The sequence below is a fragment of the Ptychodera flava genome, chromosome 9, assembly GCF_041260155.1.
Source record: "Ptychodera flava strain L36383 chromosome 9, AS_Pfla_20210202, whole genome shotgun sequence".
In the NCBI taxonomy this organism is placed as follows: Eukaryota; Metazoa; Hemichordata; class Enteropneusta; family Ptychoderidae; genus Ptychodera; species Ptychodera flava.
The window spans coordinates 34,857,587-34,878,739 of NC_091936.1; the positions used below are offsets into that span (position 1 = coordinate 34,857,587).

At 37.4% G+C, this 21,153-nt stretch overlaps 1 protein-coding gene across 2 annotated transcripts in view; it reads left to right on the forward strand.

Annotated features, from left to right (window-relative positions):
• The first annotated feature begins 314 nt into the window (after positions 1–314).
• The window catches only part of LOC139140819 (scavenger receptor cysteine-rich domain-containing protein DMBT1-like), a 92,084-nt gene continuing 71,245 nt past the window's right edge, over positions 315–21,153 (forward strand). For both annotated transcript variants that reach the window (XM_070710252.1, XM_070710253.1), the window contains exon 1: positions 315–931. In XM_070710252.1, coding sequence (XP_070566353.1) covers positions 802–931 — 130 coding nt within the window. In that variant the 5' untranslated portion in view covers positions 315–801. The remainder of the gene's footprint in view (positions 932–21,153) is intronic.

Consider the following 21,153-nt stretch of genomic DNA (forward strand, 5'->3'; position numbering starts at 1 on the left):
CTTGAGTTTCAATCTAGACTATGCTCAGTAATCAATCAATACGTTCTTTGGAGACGATCCCTAAAAAAGATATATGAGACCTGCCCTGCCGTTTATTAACATAACAAAAGACAGACGTAGACAGGCGACACGACAGCGGACGTGGGGAAGGATGGCTATAATTTCACTAAATACGCACGCGTTTCCATGTGATGTCTGATGTCCAATAATTTATTCATTTGAGGTTTGCAAGCCGCTTTCACAAATGTTACAATCCTATTAGTATTACGTGTATTAAATTACATGGATTACTGCCCCATATCATGTTTGCTCTGAACTTTCACATATGCTTTGCTCACGACCTGTGTAAAGTGTTGATTGGTCTTCACCCGATACTGAGTGCGACCAGGAAGTTCTTAAGAAAATATAGCGTTGCCATTCGTCCTGTGTGCTGGTCTACGTCTCTGTTGTTTTAAACAGTTCGTACTCGTGTTTCGTAAATAAGTATATTGGACACAATTAGATCATTGTTATTTATTGCGCGCACTTTAATATGCCAAGCTTTGCTCAGAATGTCCACAATTCCGGAATGAGCATACATGGTCAAGACCCAAGGCACACTCTTGATGCTGTAGGACTGTTCAAACAGAAGAACTGACCGTGGCAACGACTCGATTCCCGAGGCCCGACAGAGCATACGAGGACGCGTTCTGTGGCCATATCGTTCACAGAAGAAGGCACACAGTTACGTTCACTTTTTGTATTTCTATCTGCGTACGATCGAGCGACGCCCGCAACTGAACTTTCACATCACAATCCAAGATGGCGTACAGAAGAGGATCATCGCCTGTTTATCATCGAGATTTTGTACCAACACTGCCTTTTATTATATTTACGATGGTTTTCCAGTCTGTACAATCACAAGTTGCGCCAACGCTATCTCCAAACCATGGTAAGTTATTTTACTGTAGCTTACGCCCGTAACCCTAATGAATATTAGTGTACAGCCTAGGCGCCATGGATGTTGCCTACCTGTTGTGTTGGTCAGTCGGTAAATCCAGATACCGCTAATTTGTTCTTTGTGAATGCATATCAGAGAAGTTAACTTGTATACCAAACGAAGTAGCGAACAAGAGAATACTTTTCATATGCGTTCCAAATTTTATCGTTGATGTCGTTATTGATGAAGAACAAGAAGGAGAAGATGATGATGATAGATGATGATGAAAATGAAATATGATATGTTACAGTGAATTGTAGGTTGTGGCAAACATCTGCTGCTCAGAGTTGAAATAAGGACAAAACTGATTTGGTTGAGTTGATTTGACAGGTAGTACATCAGGTTGAGAGGCAACAGTATACGACCAGTCTGGCTTGTCTTTTTTGACGGGCAACAACCAACAACCTGTCAAATGTACGTTTTTCTTTAGTTTCACAGACTGAGGTGCATCTACTTTATTCGCATCGCTTATAGTTATACTAACCGCCCTCCTACCCTAGTATTTGATTGTACTGAGGTAGTAAATTTTATCCTTTTGGGTTAGGGATAAATTTATACCAATTAGGAAAGTTCTGCTGTGCATTTTGTCGGAAAATGCGTAGTTCGCATTTCTTTATTCTCGTATGATGTGACAAACTTTACACACCCTTTCTACGGAGAGCATTAATTTCCCTCCGAACACAAATACAAGTTACGTTGTTGCCAATATGCTCTGAACAATCCATCCCTCCACTCCGATAAGTACTGAGCTAGCTGCCAGTCGAGTGTTCAGCCGTCGGCTGCACTGCGCCGCCTCTAACCGAAATCGCGTAGGCAGCAAACTTCAAGAGCGGAACAGAGTGATGACGGATACTTCTGTTTGACAATTGCGTGACTTTTGGAAAAACCCCATCGACTGAGAAACAAGAAGACAATAACTTTCCGGGAAAATTCAAAATGTTAATAGAACAGAAATTTCTCCATTTTTTGCTAGGTACAAAAAGAAAACAACTGTTACAGTAATTCCTCGCGTAATAGGCAGAAGCCCCAGAGAGGATATGTTGTATAAACCATAGACACTGTCTATGTATAAACTGAGTTTAATTGATCAACAAGATCCTGCTTGTGAGCCCGGCTTGCGAGGTCGTTAAAGCATTAAAGAGTGTACACAGTTGTTAACGACCGCGAATTGCTATTTTTATGTTACAGTAAACCATTATCTGTCCCGGTAAAACTTCATCTTCGTCAAATCTAACTTACCTCGTTCCTTCCTAACTTGCAGACTCCAAACATTTAACTCCGGTAAGTCTTGCAAAATGAGAGAAATTCTTTTTTTTGTGTATTTTGTTGGTCGGAGCCAATCCCGGGACCTGGGAACCATTTTACAGGAAGTGTATCGTGTTTTTTGTTTCAGTGAAGTGGGAACTTACAATTAAAAATTTACTGAGTATATGATGAAGTCCAATTTGTCTCTTAAAGTTACACGATACTTTATATTTCGGAATTAGGGCACACACTGTGTTACGAGGACATACAACAATGAAGAGAATGTCCTTGGCTACTCTGCTCCTAATTTTTTCTCCATCGAGTCACAGTTTCAAATTTCAAACGTAAATTCAAACCTTTTTCACACATAGATTTTTTAAAAATGTTGTATTGTGTGTTTCTATCATTTAGTAGATTTTGTCACCTGTGAAAGTCCTTCGTTCCTGAAATAAATTATCCAGTACCATCAAACTTTTGGTTTGAGATTTTTTGTATAAAGTTTTAATATCTTGTTTGTTTGTAGGTTCACAGGGATTACCCATGTGGAATTGTAAACAGGGCTATACTTGTTCACCTGGTTTTAAAATTAGCTTGTAAGGCAACTTAAATAAACGTTTTGTTTGCGCAATCGTCAAATTTTCACAAAACCTACCCTCTCCTGCCCGGACAAAAAAGAAACACAGAATATGTTCAGTTTTTGTTTGATTTCCTTTTCAGGATATAGGAAAGACCTGGTTTTGACTTGGTATGTTAAAAGGTGTATGATTTTCTTCATTTTGCATGAAAATCTACCCACCAATATACAAGAAACAGATAGTTGTAATACGGTTGTATTTGTTAAAATAATTTTGATCTTTGCGTATTTTTGTCTTCGTTTTCCTCAGTTTGCATCGTAGGTCATTTCTCAGAAGGTGATTTCCTTATTGACATTTAAATTTAGTCTTCTGATTGTACCCGTGTTTCTTGTATTTTAAAATATATTTACCATACAGGTGTAGAAATATTTATGGGGCTCACATCTAGGCCCAGGGCCGGCCAGAACTAATCCGGCAGAACATGAGAAGATAAACTAATCTTTTGTCCGCGTTCACATTACGTCTTCGCCTAAACTGCAACTGTCCACAACCGAGCCTGTAGCGGGATTTACTGCAGGTCTGCTGCCCATAATCTGGCTAAGTTCTTCGTAAAACATAAAGGTCTTTCTTCCCCGACCGCTTGTCCTATTATTATCAGAAACTTTTTTGAATTCGGACTTCAAATGTTTCATCTTACGTTTGCATTGATCTGGGCTACGATCAATCCCATGCTCTGACAAACGCTGTGAGATGATATTGTAGGCTATTCGATCCCTTGACGTGCCGTCCATCAGATTTTTCACCATATCTTCGTTCTAAATGCCTACAAGACACTTGATTTCTTCCGTAGCCCAGTTGACTCCTCGACTCGCCATGTCTAAAATGATACTGAATCGTCGAATAGGTCAAAGACTACACTGCATGTCAACTACAGAGGGCGTCAACTGGGACCTGAGTCGGACAAAACGCAATCACATACGCTGTTTACTGCTCGGCCAGACGCCTGGGTGGGCCACAAACCACCCCTCTCGACTAGGACAGAAATTGTCCGGACAGTGGCCGGCCAGAACCGTTCACACCTGTTTTTTTGGTCGGCCACGAACCTGGCTAGGACAAGGGCCTAGTCTTTTTTGGCTAGTGCCTATTAGCAATGGGCCTGTTTTCTTAAGGATAAAGTTTGTTTTCATGGTATTTTGCAACACATGGACAAATAGTTGAGGAAAGTCAACATTAAACAGAAACAGAGCCTCCTTTACTTTCTTGTCATGTTCTCATTGAGTAGTTTGCGTTGGTCCTGGGCTGCCCCAAGGTTTTGAGTCAACTCAAAATTGTCAATGTGGATGTGCTAGGTTGGGCCATGGCCGGCCTAGTTTGGATGGGGCAAGAAGGGGGCCCAGGACCTCCCCAAACTTTTGGTCTTGCCCAAATAGCATGTCTGAACACATTGGGCCGACCTTGGTCCCAGATTACGCCACATTCCACTCTGTATCATCTCATGTCTTCAAAACAATATCTTCCCGACAGGTTTTGCACCACAAGTGGGAACACGTCATGCGATTAACATTACTTGTAATACAGGCATTAGTTAACAAAGATGTCAGAAACACTGTGTACTGGTTATTTCTACACTGTCTACGTCTGCAAGTCCAATTCTGCCTTGTAAGTTCATCCAAGAGATACTGGAGATGTCTCGGCTGGTTCAAATGTCAGTTAGCAGTCAGATTACTCTTTTTGCGCATAAAAACCAAAGGAAAATCAAAACGGTCGAAAACCCGTTCTGATGTCAGTGTCTGCCATTTTGAACTCTGTACAGATCAAAGGTCACAAGTGGCGACCCTGGACCGGTCCTGGATCCTGTGAAATGTGAACACTAAGTCTTCTCCCCAAAGAGGATTATTTTAACCTGGTCCAGGTCCGATCCAAATTTTGTGAATGTGAACGTAGTATTAGTGGTGCTATCATTATAAGATGATTGCACCATTTAGTAATTTCCACCAAGCCTAGTTAATTTGAGCTGTCATTGGATGACTGATTGTCAGCTCATATGCATTGAACCATTTTGGGTGTAACTCAGGGGAAAGGTAAACCAGTCTTTGACCAAACAAAGCTTTTGTGAAGGTCACTCATGTTTCACTGCATGTTGATTGCGACAGTCTTACTAGGGTGAGGTTGAAACTAGTGAAGTTTATTTCCTGGTTAGTAGGTCTTGTACTCAGTGTGTAGCTATTACAAATGACACAGAAACAGAGAGGAGAACACAGGTGCAGCCAACGAACAATGCACTTTTAAAAAGGTCTTTACTAAGATAAGATATATTGTACATGACAAGTAATGTGAATTGACTAATTTTAAGTCAAGAGGGTAATTAATTAGCTGTTCATAATTTGCCCTCCCAAAGAAAATTTTTCGACTTACCCTCCCGATCTCAAACTTCATTTTTACCCACTCTCCACTTATTTTTGCCTGTTTCCCCTCCCCACTGTGAATTTTTGAAGCTCCCCTGCCCTGTGGCGAAAAAACTTGCCAATTTCCCCTGGCCTGGAAACAATTCCCCTCAAAAAGTTTTTCGCCAAGCACTGTCCCCAGGACAATCAACCGATATCCGCCCTGCCCTACAAAAAAACTAAAATTTTCTCCCCTGCCAGCTAAAAACATGTCCCTTGCCCGAGCAAAATTAAAATTTCCCCTGCCCTCAAAATTGCTCCTGGAATAGCTTTTTCAATGAACAGCTCCGTTGGCTGCACCTGAGAACAGACCAGAAAGATATGCTGTTCGAATGAGATCCTTTTTCCAACAAACGATTCAATCAAGTACAATATTTAGATGACACAAGGATAATAATTATTGTTACAGTATCATTTTAAAGTTGAATATGAAGGTGTAAATACGGATTTTTAGGTTGAACTACAAATGTTGTCTCTTTCTATGACATGTTTTCCAGCGTGTGCTGACCTGAGAACTATAGGTCTTGGGTGCTTTTGTGAACTGTTCGGAAAAATTAGTACATGATATTGTATGATGCATCTATGGGAGCTATCAATTCAAGGCTTGAGATTGTCGGATACTTCCAAAGGTCACCTGTGTCTGTGCCATTGTTGTTATAAAAAAAAAGACGAACCTTTAGATGAAAGCATTGTGTAATTTACATTGTGTAAATTGGAGATTGAGTTGCATGTTCACATGTCCTGACCTGATTGTACCTATACCAGTCGGTAAATCTTTTGTTGAACAAATGAGTTTGGGCTGTACAGTGGAACTGCATAATCCCTGTTCCGAATTCTTTACAATGTATGCGCTAAAAAAAGAGAAAAGTGTTTTTTTTAACCATCATGTGTTGATCTACACCATCCTTTTTCAGGTTTGTTTGAAAAAAATATGATAGAACTTGCTATGCGCACAGCTGACATAAAATTATCATATCTGTAACCATAGACAGTGGAGGTCTTCCCCCCTCCACTGTCTATGCTGTAACTACATCTTTTAGCTCCTCAATACCCTCTCCTTACCAAACAATTTTTTTGTCCCATTGACAAACTTCCACAAACAACTGAATTCTACTCCTGTCCATTTGCTGAACTTTTTTCTTGATTTGCTCAGAGGAGAAAGAGAAAAACTATACTGGTAATCCTTGCCTGATGATGGAAAACTGCCCACTTTCCCTTCCCTGATAGTATGGTATGAGCAAAATTACCTCTGTACCTACAACCTCCTTATGATATATTTGCTGCCAATGCATTGATGTCATCTCTGTCCATCGTGGTTGGAATGTTTCATGTCACTCTCATTGCAATCAAGCTTGATTTCCTATAGAAATGTGTTTGATTATGGAAAATGTATTAATGCAAATGGAGCATGCAAATCCAATGACTGTCTCATATTCAAGATACATTCATTCGTCTGAAATTGTTTACCAATGGACTATCAAGTCATTCCAAGCTTTTTTATTGTATATTCTTGACAGTTGTTCCAAGAGGTACAATATTGCATAATATGTGTGAAAGGGTACATTTCACAAGTAGAGGGATGTGTGGTAAAACAAATACCGCACCTTACATGTAAAAAGATTGCATGTGTAAGTTTTTTGTAATTTCAAGTATCAGGTAAATGTATATTTTTGATAATAGCATAGGGCAGCAATGCAAAATGCGAAATCCTGAATCTGCAGTATGCTATTATGGCATGACCATGCATTCATTGCACATCAACTTCAAGGATCAATAATCACAAGGTGAAATGAAATAGGAGCAGTTGTTCTATGACAGTTTTGCCAATCAAGATTTCAGCATTGGCAGTTCAATTCATTTTTACCAGGGTGCCGGTCATAGCAGGTCACTCTAACAACTTAAACAAGTCACAACATTTGTAAGCTATATTATTAAGTCTGCGTCTTTTTAAAGCATTAGATCAGGCTTCTTGTTGGTCTGTAGTCTTTATTAGTATTTTTTAAAGGTAGATCACTACTCTGCACCTAATTTACCCACGCTACTGCAACCCTTGTCTTCATTCTACATTTTTATACTGATAATTGCTGACCCTCCCATAGTCCCTGATTTAAGGTAGATTATGCCCAGGGGGCAGATATTTGGACTCTCAAACTTTGGAAATACATTTTAGGGGCTTGTTTTGAAGCTCATGGAATAAATGAAAAAAGTTTTCACCTGCATGTTTTTTCTGAAAATCAAAATTGTATTTTTTCCCATAGAGTTAACACAGGTATGGCAGCCATTTTGAAGTTCAAGGTTCAGGAAATACTGCCAGAGGATGATTTGTTACTCTAGTACCAAATTTTACACTGTGACCCCCTGATTTTTATTTGTGGTTTCGAAAGGGAAGGATTTAAAGTTTCTTTAAGTCTTTACTTTTGAGGTACACAATACTTAAAACACACAATAAACTTCAATCCGCCACAATTACATCAGTGCAATTCTTTATTCAAGGTCCCTCTAATCTCAATAAATCCATTGTAAATCTTTGATTTTTTGCTAGGCAATCAACACACTTTAGGAACACTAGTATTTCACCATGATTGAATTTCCTGGTACCCATGACAGGGTGTTCCTCTGGGAATGTTCATTTAACGGCACCATGCTTGCAAATTGGAAAATAACTAAGAAAAGTTTTACTTTGAAAATTCACTGCAATCACTGGATATATGTATGCCATAAAGGAAACCATTGATATTGAAGAAGTAGCCCATTGCTCCCACATTATACTTTTTATGATGTTTTTTATAGCTAAGGTGTAAATTGATAAAGGAAAAATAGTTTAGCAATGTAAATATTGAGTGCTGTGGTCTGCTCCACATTTAGGTCTCCTGTCAGACTAATTACCTCATTGCTAAAAGAGTTATTGTTTGAAAATTGTTATTAGGTTAAAGTTGAGAATTTATTGTTCAGCATGAATTTGGAGTCAAAGGAATCCAATTATTTCTCAAAGCAGCAAAAGATAAATTTCCATTCATTTAACAAATTCAAGAAAGTTTTTTGTACCGAATATTGTGATAACCAATGTCAGAGAAACAATAGAAGTTGAAAACTAAGAGATTTGATAAAACATTCTGCTTGTAAGGGTACTTATCACTGTATTGTAAATCTTTTTCTTACATCTTGGGAACTATTGACACTTGATTTCTTAAGCAGCAGATATTTGAATTCTGTGTCGTTGGGAACTAATAGGTGCTATGTGTCACGATCATGGTCATAGTCTTAACCCTTTGAATGCTGTAATTTTTTCCCACCAAAGTTTGAGTACAAAATTTTACAAACTTTTATTCATTTTATGAATTTTTCTGTCATTGTTTGATAATTTTGAACTAAATGGACATACAATTTCATTGGCTACAGTTTTTTATGAAAGTTTTGGCAAAAATCTGAAAAAAAATTTACTTGGGCGATTTAATGTGACAAAAATTGACTTTGGTGCTCAGAGGACTAATTTTGATAATTGGATGAAAAAAATGAACTATGTTTTCCCATTTTAGCAGGCAAGTGAACGATTGCCACTGTACAAATGATCACATGCACAGAAATAACAGAGTACAGCGGAGAAAAAAGGGGGAAATATTGTGGCTCATGTGCATGATTAATCATTAAATTCAGTACACTTCATGAGATCTTATCACATAATCACCAGACAATGATTTATCCATACATTGTGAGGCAAAGTGTAACTCATATCAAGATAGAAATGCATTGTCAGTAGAAGTAAACAATGACTGAAATGTTTACATAGGGCAGTGGATAGTCCGGGTGACCAGAGCAGTCATGACATCAGGTCATATAAATTTCTCTGAACAAGTCTGTCTTACAAAGCTTGTAAATGCTTACAAGAATTAGGAGTTCGATCTTTACTGAACACCCTGAGGCAGTGAGTGTAGACTATTCAGAATTTAGCGCTAGAGAGATGGTATGATAATTTTGTCTTTTTAATGAATATTTGAGTAGCAAAGTGCTAGTGCCTGGGGGAGAGGGTGCATTTCCTTTAATTGTCTATATCTGTACGTGCCACCACTCTTTACGGTAGGTTTTTCAGCATGTTCTAGCTGATAGCAACTTGTTCCCCATCAGTTGGATAATAATTTTTTTAATGTAAATTCAACACCGTACTGATTTATTAAAGTGAGACTCTGTCCAGACTAAGCCAGTTTTAAGTAGAACACTGTTTGCTTTGCTGTTAAAATGTGTCAGCGGTTGCTTAGCAATATAATGTCGAAGGTCAAGACAACTCTGAATTGGTCTGTCATGCTTGATATCTGTACAAAAGTAGCTCTTTTGTCATTTTGTTTATGGCTACACTATATAGGTAATTACCTGCCGACGCCAAACACTAACTATAATTTATAATTGTTTAAATATCTTTCAATATGTGTGTCATAAAAGTATGAGACCACACTATTTAAAATCCTTTGCTGACATATCCGTGTACTATTTCAACTATTGAAATGTAGAGCCAGCAATGCAGACGTAACATTTATTATTATTATTATTAAACTTTATTTACTGTCGATAACTTGTTCAGCCAATAAGGCCGATCTTCCACAAGGTTGACGATAAAAAAATCACCATGTTAAAAATACAATTAAAGTATCAAAACAAACAACAACAATGTACAAGATAATGTACATGAGAAAAACAGCAAACACAACAACAAAGCAGAAGCAAAGTACACCTTACAGCTGATCAATGTAAGACTTTTATAAAAATGTGACTTGAAAGACTTAAGGTTTGGGCTATTTTTTAAAGACAAAGGGAGGTCGTTCCAAAAAAGAGCACCTGAATAAGACAGACTTTTCCTCATAATTTCTGTCCTAATTTTTGGCAAATACAAATTGTTCATTGAAGTTGAGCGCATTGACCTTGACGAGTGGACGTTAGCAGGTTGAAAAAGATTCTGCACATATTTTGGACATGTGCCATTGACAATTTGGAACATCTGGAAACCTTTGTGATATTTTAAGCGATCACTTTAATAGTAGACGCAGTCCCAATCTTTTGAACAGTGGACTGGTTTCTTGGTCCCATTTGGCCCAACATCCCAAACGAATGGCTTGCTTTTGTAACTTTAACGGAATTTCTAACTTTTTCTCTCACAGAGGGACGCTTGATAACTCTCAGTACCTTAAAATACAATTTTGCTACCTAAGTTAGTCATAAAAATATCTGGCAGTCATATTTTTAACATGGCGGATTTCGACTAGTGGAAAACATAAGATTACAGAAGTCAAAGTAAGATTTTAGGTTACACAGGAATGTCATACCAGTAATGCCTAAAAAGATGAATAGATGCACAAGTTTGGCTAGTTTCACAAACAAACAAACAAACAAACAGAACTTTTTGCCATGAAAACTATTGCGGTTGCATTAAAAGTATTTATCAGATCACAATCTCAAGCTCTTGCTGTGGTTAGAAGTTGACTTTTTTACCCACAATGCATTTCAATATCATGACTCTTAGCATGTAAGGCCGCGTTAAAAAAAAATGGAGAGGGGGGAGGGCTGGAGGAATCGCGATTGAAATCTTATTTTTTTTCAGATCCCCCGCTCAATACCCTCAAAAATTTTCAAGTCCCCCCTCAATACCCTCAAAAATTTTCAAGTCCCCCCCAAAATTTCCATATAGCCGCATATTTATTAGGAATGCACGCAGAGTAAAAAAAACATGTAATATGTCGTTCTGCACGCAGATGTTCAACACTACCTCTTATCAGCAGGTTGTAGAGCCATATACCTTGGGCAAGTTCTTAAATTGATTCATTTTTAAATGCATCAGTGAACTTTTTGGATTTCTCAGTCTAAGCCGACTTGAGTTTATCCAACTCTGGCCAGTTCAATGGCACCAGCTGAAAAGCACACAAAATGACAGTCATGAGAGAGTATGAAAATTGTGTATTCCTAGCTACGTTTAACCAAATTGTGAAAAAATGAGCACAGTGACCTACCGAAATTTTTTTTTCAAAAGTACAAGACATATACAACTTAGATGCCACTTATAAAATGTTTTACAAAATTGACAATACTGGAAGGTTAAAATATTCCATGAAGTTAATGTTTTAATCTCAGAAATTTTTGGTGTAATAATGGCAAATTTGATAAAAAATAAAGGATTCCATTTAGTCGTACATTTTTCCATTTAAATTGGAGTCTTTACTGTTCAAAGTTTACTTTTGTGTTATTGGTACAATGAGATGTGAAAATTTCATTCACTGCATGAACTTTAAATGAATGGTTTTATATATTGATTTTAAGTGATTTTAGAAAAACTGACTTTTCATCATACATTTGTATAAGATCAAGTATGGTGACCCCATCTTTTTTCTCTAATATTTGATTGTTCTCATATGCCAGAATTCAAAAATCCATGGTAATTGTTAGTCCTCTAGTCTTCTATGTGTTGCTCTCTGGCTGGATCTTGTGTACAAGTAGATGTATGTTTCACTGTCAATTGAGTGTCCTATGACCGAAACTCTTCTTAAACTACATCAGAGTCAGAGCTACATGTATCACTGTCACTGCCAGTATGTAGTAGCAGGGCAGTAGTTGTATTAACTTTTTATTTTGACAATATTTTTGTTCAGTTTATACAATTGCGTTCTTGTTCTACTCCCTGTACAGCAATTTGAGCTGTCCAGTATTCAGCTTGCCAACACAGCCTACGCGTACCATGCATTTGCATCATTCAATTATCACCAATATTTAGACAAACGGGCTTTGTTGACAAACTGAATATTGTGTTTTTCAAGCAGCATGCTGTAGAGAGACACCAAGAAACTGTGTTTGATACATTGCATAGAAATATAGAAAAATTATCAACAGTTGTAGCTCCTGCCCCATTACAAGGCCAACTTGTTCTACGAAAATTTAGTGGCATTCATACATTTTTAGACTTTTTCGAGATTAAAGACATAAAATATGACGCAACGGTTCTAGATTTTGTTTAATTATTACTAACATTAGAACCATTGGACAACATCAAAATGTTGGGAGTCAAAATATTTTCAGGTCCCCCCTATTGGCAGAGCAAAACTTTCAAGTCCCCCCTCGACTACCCCAAAAATTTTCGAATCCCCCCCCTGAATTCCTCCAGCCCCCCCCCCCTCACCACTTTTTTTGAACACGGCCTAAGACAAAAGTTATTTATGGTAACGAGAATTAAAACATGTACACAGCAAAGAATACCCATTAATCCTATCCCCCAAACAATAGTTGTAGGGCCAAAAAAATTGTGCTGTTCATATAAACCCAACCTACCCTATTTTTTACCTGCTGACCCTAGACTTTTAGAGCTACGTAAACACAGAAGAAAGAAAAGGAAAGGAAAACTCTGTAAAATCATGTGTTCGTTACCTAGGGTTTGATTTTTGCTTGAACGAAGATGCCTTTAATGTTTTGATTCCTTTTATATGCTATGATACCTTTTTCCGGAATAATTAATCCCTGCCTACCTACCTACCCTATTTTTAGCTCACATTTGGTGTACCAATGTGAGGTTATCGTATAAGCTGAATCAGTCATTTGCATCTGATTTGCATGTCTGTATGTCTGTATATTTGTGGGTATGTGCGGATGTATGTCCGTCACACACAAAGGCTCCCATACCGCCAAAGCTACCATCTCAGTATTTGGTGTACAGGTAGATGCAGGGGTTGAGATGTGAATTTGTTCAAATGAACACATCAGTGTCAAAAATGTGCAAATGAGGTAAGAAAAAGTGAAATCCTGCAAATGTGCAGGAGGCATGGCAGTGAGAAACAGGCAAACTCCACTGATCTAATCATTTCCTGTCATTGTTTATGAACTGTTACATATTAACAGACCAGCTGCAACCATAGATAGAAGATGGGGGAAGACTGTTTATACTAAACTAAGAGGGGCTTGTTTCTGCTATGCATGTTGCTAAAGTTGACCTCCAGTACCTAAAGTTAGACCTTAATTACTTTTGTCATTCTTGTTTTTCTGGTTTAAATATTTCTTGTTGTTTTTCTGGTTGTACTGTGCAGAAATCATTGCCATAACATCAATGTAGAATTTTCCTCCACTGAACAGATAGAAACAACATTTATTGTTGATCATTGGTAACCCATACTGGTATGTACCAATTCTGATCAAATTTGAGCAACACCGTATAATTGCGGTATTTTTGAATACCGTGTTATCAGAACAGCACAATTTATTTTTTGTCGAATGGAAATGTGTAAAACCAAGGCTTTTTGACAGTCTTAATGACTTGAGCTAGGAGGAAGTATGCATAGCAGATAATTTTTGGAGTCTAATATCAGTCAGTGTTAACATTGTTTAACAAAAATATGAACTTTCAAGTTCCATGATTTCATAGTGTAAAAATAATTATTATTTGGCAGTTTTCACACTATTTCTCTGGTTCTTTTTCCCCTGCACTCTCCCACATTGATTAGTTTCAGCCAGGTCAATCAAAGAATCAAGTAAAACTATAGGCAGTAGAAGGGTGAGTAAATGAAAGGAAAAGATATTGCAACATTCTCTTTGCAGTTTCGATTTTTGCAGAACTCAATCTGGGTGCTATTTGCTTGAGCAATCTGCACCATGTGGTACCATCAGTCGACTCAGAGTTTGTCAAAATTACAGCTCTAATTTAGTGTGAAAGCTTGTGTACATGGTAACCAAAGTAGAGCTAAACTTCCTCCCTACATGTCGTTTGAATTTTCTTGGCTTTGCTTTGAACCCCTTATGTTCAAATAGACATTGCTTTCAATTTACCAGACTGTAACTTAATTCTCAAGTAGACACAAAGATACGTCACTGGCTGTACCAAACCTTGCCTGCAGCGAGGGATCTTCCATTCAACATGTACTTTTTTTAGCTGAGAATCATTTCCTCTTAAGACATACACTTGTTGTTTTCAGTTCAATGATTGTGCTTACTGTCGTACAAAGTGGAAAGTGAGACATTTGGCATATTAGTGTGTGTAATTGAATTAATGTTCCAAACAACATCATGTATGCAAACATATCAAGGTTGAGAACACCAGTGGGTCATTCTAATTGGATGAGAGTTGAAAAATTGAAAATGATTTGCCTCCTTCTGATAAGGGTCACCCATGGAAGCTCTCTACTGGCTGTGGTAGAGCAACAGTACCGAACGACAACATACAGTCCTCAGGGACAGATATTCTGACTCTCAAACTTTCACAATACCTGCCTTGCCTATCACTTGTGGGGGGAGGGGGGGGGCTCATTTTAAAGCGTTTGGAGTAAATAAAGTTTTCAGTGGCTTAGTTTTGTGAAAATCAAGAATTTTGTTTTTCCCATACAGATAACAGAGGGATGGGGGCCATTTTGAATTTCATGTCTTTCAATTTATTCGAGGTATAAGGTACATTTAATATTTATATTTAGATCTATAGGAAAACATTGGATATAGATAAAATGGAATTATATGGGACAATTAACAAAGCAGGCATGAACCTTTTGAAATTTTTGTAGGTAGAACTGCTGCCTAAAGTTGGCTTTGCATAAAATTTGTGATTTTTGGTGGAGACGTTTTTGCAGAAGAAAGTGTATGTCTCTGTTGTGACTGATAATTCACCATAAAGGAGTCTTTGTGAGTTTCATGCTTGTACAAAGGCTTATATAAAAAGCGCAGAAATTGAGATATCTTGCATATTAACAATTAAGAACAATTCAGAGGATAATTTGCTTGAATGTTTTCAATCAGTGTTGTGTATGTTTACTTGTAAGTACCAGGTAGTCTTAGTGGCAAATCTAAACAGAAACATGCAGGAAATTAACAAAAATCATCATCAAAACATCACCAAAACGACATTGTCGTATTCAAATGATCTTTTACTTACTTGCAGGAGAGATATAAGTTCTAAAGAGAATTTGACAATACATATAAAGCCAGTGACAATTTCAATGTTTCTGTATGTGAAAGGCTGCTTATCTAGTTTCAAGTTTCAGCATTATTTTCAAAACCATTGTTCTGCATTTCAGTTTTACCATAAAGTGCTGACCTAATTGTTCTTGTTGTTTCATTACAAAGTGAAAATACTGTATAATAGCATCCCATGATATCACGATACAAGTTTCCCATGTGATGACATATCATACCAGGGTGTGTTTTGAGAATTGAATTATGATGAAATGGGCAAATGTGGTTTTTGAAGCTAATTTTGCTATTTTTAGGCAAAAAACTTTTTCTCAATGGCTGATCTCTTTGGTATACAGGATGATGTTTTCAAATTTGTTCAAATTATGGTGAAATGTATGTATGTATTTTTAAGGCAATTTTTTTCATTTTTGGTAAGAAAATCTTTAAAAATCTTCTTCAAAACTGCCAGTCTGGCAGCTTTGATATTTTTGATATATGTCTCTAGAGATAACCTATTTCAGATTTGTTCAAATTGTGATGAAATATGCAAATTTGTATTTTTAAGGCAATTGTCATTTTTGGTCAACAATTTTTTGCACAAAAAAGACTTTTCTAATAGCTTTGATATTTGGTATACAGGTCCCTAGGGATGATCAAAATATGATATCTTCAAATTATGATAAAATCTTCAATTTTGTATTTTTGTGGCAATTTTTGTCATTTTTGGCCAGAAAATTTGTTTCTCAAAAACTACTTATCTGATAGCTTTGATATTTGTTAGACAGATTCCTAGCGATAATCTAACTTTGATATGTACAAATTATGATGAAATCTTCATTTGTGCATTTGCAGCTATTTTTGCCAATTTTGGTCTAGGGATCCTTAAGTGAACTATCAAAGATTTCTACCTTCTTCATCAACATACGTGTCACAAATAGTTATCCTCTACATAACATGTCAGAGCTCCATCGCCCACTAGGTTGCTTGTATGTTGTCGTCTCAAAACAATGAATCTGTATTCTTTTGGCTTTGCCCTTGTTTTTGTCAGCATGAGAGAGTAGTTCCAAGTGATAGAGGAATATTACAGTTATGCTCAACGGAAAGTAGACGATGAGATTAAATGATACCTTACTCAATTACTAATTTACATCAGACACTTTATTTCTAAAACTACACTAGTACCTCACAATATTGCTTGCGAGCGGCAAGTTCTCAAAGACAAGAATAACAAATACCAGACCTAAATGATTCCTTAACATAACAGTCGCTTGCCTGCTTCTCTGCCGACATGAGTGCCTTATCTCTTTCCACTGGTTTATTGCCGTAATCTTATACCACGATACTAATTACACAGCGACAAAAAGACAACTGTAAGTTGGCTGAAGCATGAAGTAACATATGTGCCTCTCAAAGAGATATATAAAAGGCAAATAATGAAACATCTTCATCATTCATGAATCAAACGTTTTGTCTGAAAAGCTCTTGCAAAGTTATTGTTATTCTTGTCTTTGAGAACTTGCCGCTCGCAAGCAATATTGTGAGGTACTAGTGTAGTTTTAGAAATAAAGTGTCTGATGTAAATTAGTAATTGAGTAAGGTATCATTTAATCTCATCGTCTACTTTCCGTTGAGCATAACTGTAAGGTGTACTGTCAGAAGTTTTATATGTAAAGAAAAAGTGTCTCACTGTAAATATTTTTGTGAACACATCAAAAGATTCAACCATAGATCAGAAAAAGTGTTTTCCCACTTTACATCCATACCAGTCAGTAAAATATCATACAGGGTAACCCAACATCTCTTTAATTACCCTACAGTGGTTTGAGTTGACCCATTGGCATTAGATGAACTAGACATATGTGCCATTCACACACAGGCATTTAAAACGCCTCTACAACGGCTCTGGTCCAATACTGGCACAAAAAGTTATGTGGGGACGCTCTGAAGTGCTTCTGAAACATTTCAAATTTGAGACGGTTTAGCCAGCTAGACCTGAGCCGGTGTAGGGAATATCTCTCGCAACTCGCTGTGTGGATGGACTGAGCCGCTTCAGAGCCGTCTTAAACTACATTACGCGACAGGTATTTGTAACAAACAACAACCAACATTCAATTTCTGTCGTCATGGCTGCCTAACTGAACACAACATTCCATGGCAATAATTGGTTTGACGTTGAGATCTCTCTGCTTATCTTGAAAGTATGCTGAGAGGAACATGTAAAGAGAACCTAGTTTACAAAAACAACATACTGAAAGGGCCTGAAACAGGATAGGGATAAATTAAGGGACAAAAGGCCTGAAACAGGAAAGCTGGTCAGTTCCGGTGCACGATAAAGGCACTGAAACTGAAGTACAAAGAAGTTGTTGACAGCAACAGGCAGGGGGGATAATGAAAGTATGTCAGTACTCCTGTTAGCCATTTCGTTACAATGCTGTATGCTTTGTCATATACACTTGTGGACTCAAGGGAGCGCATTAAGCCGGCTTAAACACCAAAACAAAGACTTAATTTTGTGTGTGCGCGGACACAAGCGGACTCAACTATAGTTGATCGTTGCCATGTTTGTTTCTGCTAAAACTGCGGTAGCACACATAGCTCCAAAGGCAAATCGCTACTTGAGTAACTGTAACGGCGTAGTGCAGCTACAACGATGACCATCGTAACAGACTGTTGTTGTTGAGGTGCGGTAGTTCATTCCGTACGGTGCAATGATATAGCGAGAGGAAGCGATAGCTTGTTTCAGTACAATCACTTTCTTTATTGGTCACCAACAGGTGCAGTGGATGAACATCACTTGCCAAGTCTGCTTTGTCTTGAACACACACACTAACAGAAAAAACCCACTGGTGCACCCAGCTGGTATAACACATACATGCATAATGAGACTATCATTTACATAAATTATAATATCATTGACCATTGCATCACAAAGAAACTGACCTTTGTGGATAAAGTTCAGTTTACTGTAACACCCCCTCTTAAACTGAACTTTCTAACTTTAACACATTCAGTTTACTCTTTGAAACTGGTTTGGTAAATACATCAGCCACATTACATTCGCTTTCAATGTAAGTTAGTACAATATGACTGTTGTGGACTTCATCTCTAAGAAAATGGTATTTGATGTCAATGTGTTTTGACCTCTTACGATACACTGGGTTTTTAGCAAGTGCGATGGCACTCTGGTTGTCAACGAATATTTCAGGTGTTTTCTCTGTGTGCCGTGCATGTCAGAATATAATTGTCTCAAGAATTTTCCTTCTTGGACAGCACTGGCTAATGCAATATATTCAGCCTCACAAGTGGATAAAGCAACACACTGTTGTTTACTACTTTTCCATGAGATAAGTGGCCCACCCTTGCTTAAGGAAAATGCATAACCTGAGATACTTTTCCTATCATCTGAACCCGCCCAGTCTGAATCGCAGTAACCTATTAGAGTTGGTTCAGTATCTGATCTACAGTATTTCAACCCAAAGTGTTTAGTACCCTTTAAATATCTCAGCACATGCTTTGCAATGTTCAAATGCATTTCTGTCGGTCTGGACATACACTGGGATTATTTTGTCACAATAAACGAAATATCTGGTCTTGTAGTTGTCATTAAATAAATCAAACTACCAACTATCTCTCTATACAACCTTCCATCTACCAACTCTGGTGATGGTTCATTCATGGCTTTACAAGCGCCTGGATCACAAGGCGTACTTTTGGGTTTACAATCACTCATTTTAAATCTCTGTAACATGTCATTTACACTTTTTGTCTGTTTCATTACAATACAATCTTTACCACAATCAAATTCAATTGCGAGAAACCATGATAAAACTCCCATATCTTTCATATTGAATTTCTGACTTAATGATGCTTTACATTCTACTAAAGCGGTATCATTGTTGGCTGCTACAATAATGTCATCAACCCAAATAATTAGGATGATCTTATTGCCATTACTCTCTTTTGTGTACACACAGTAGTCAACTAAAGACTGTTGAAAACCCTCATTAATCAGATGAGTGTGTAACATCTGGTTCCACATTCTACCACTTTGTTTCAAGCCATACAGTGATTTCTTAAGTTTAAGAACCATATCTTCTTTGTTTCTAGTTACATAGCCATCTGGTTGTTCCATATAAATTACACAGTCAAGAGGAGCATGTAAATATGCTGTCTTAACATCCATCTGATGTACAGTAAGACCTTCATTCATTGCTAATTGCATTAACATTCTTACTGATGTCATCTGGGCTGTTGGCGCAAAGGTTTCGTGATAATCAACATCTTGTTTCTGAGAAAAGCCCTTAGCAACAAATCGTGCCTTATATTTCTCGGTACCATCTGGATTCACTTTAATATTATAAACCCATTTACCTCCTACTACATTTTGGTCTTTTGGCAATTTTACCAACTCAAACGTATCATTCTCTCTTAGTGCTAATATTTCGTCATCCATTGCTTTCTCCCACTTACGTTTATCAGGTGAATTAACAGCTTCCTGATAAGTTTGAGTACATGACACATTTGTAACAATAATGAATATATCTCTCATCATCTTCCATGACTGTTACATAATCTTTGAGATACTCTGGCCTTCTAGTAATTCTTATAGGTCTAGTCTTAACCTTTCCTTCCTTTTGTGTCACATCGTCCAAGTTTTCTTTACTACTTGAACCCGAAGTTTGACCATCATCTGGTACGATCGCCTTATCAACATCATGTGTGTTTTTAACTTCTGTACCTGTGCTATCTGTGACATCTTTCCTGAATATCATTTCATCATCATACACATTCTTGTTATCACTTAACTCTTGTACAAATTTGACACATCTTACTCTTCTTACAGAATTATTTTCTTTAAAATACACTAAGTATGCTGGGCTTTCTTTGTCATACCCTACAAAAGTACCCTTAATACATCTCGGATCAAGTTTTGACTTAACTTGTACATATGCATAACACACAGATCCAAATGGATTCAGATTACTTAAATTAGGTTTCTTGCCTGTTATACATTGGAAAGGGGTCATTCTTATTCTATGGTTATAACATCTGTTTCTGTATAGGCGGCAGCCATTACTGCATATGTCCAGAACTGCTTGGGAAGTTTGGACTCTAATAACATACATCTGCCCATTTCAAACAGTGTACGCCAACTTCGCTCTACTGTACCATTTTGGTGTGGTGAATATGGTGCTGAAAACTCCTGACAAATTTTATTCTTAATCATAAGAGATCTAAATTTGTCTGAGGTGAATTCAGTCCCGTTGTCACTTCTCAGCCTCTTAATCACACCATAAGGTGCACTCTGAGCCAAAAATCTTTCTGTGGCTATAATGGTATCACTCTATTCTTAAGAAAATACACAAAGACTGTACCCGAGTAATCATTGGTAAAACAAAGAGCATATTTGAAACCATCTCTTGCAACAGGATCAATTGGCCCTGCTAAATCACAGTGTACAAACTCCATGGGCTTGGTGACACGTTTATCGGCAACTCTATTAAACGTTTGAGTCATTTTTCCCTGAATACATGTATCACAATCGAATTTTTCTTTATCGCTTATTATGAAACCTTTGGATACACCCTCTAAACTGATAATATCTTTAAAGTTACAGTGGCCCATTATTTTGTGCCAATCTTTCAGTGATCTAGATGCGGTTTTACAGGAAACTTTGTTCAAGAAATACAATCTCCCATTTTTCTCAACCTCAAACGTAGTGCCCTTTACTTTCAAATGAGCACCATTGGGGTAAAAACTTACTGACGCCCCAGTACTTGTTGCAGCTTGAACAGAAAAAATATCTTGTTGATAGGATGGTACATACAAAGCATTCTCTAAAATAAAATCGTGAGATCGACCATTTACATCATACAAAGCAACTTTCGCATTTCCTCTGCCCTTAACAACATCATTACCGTACTCTGGCTACCGTCTGCTAGCTCTATCGTGTGTTTTCTGCTATCGAAATTCGTCTCGAAACTTACAAATTTGAATTTATCCTTTATTA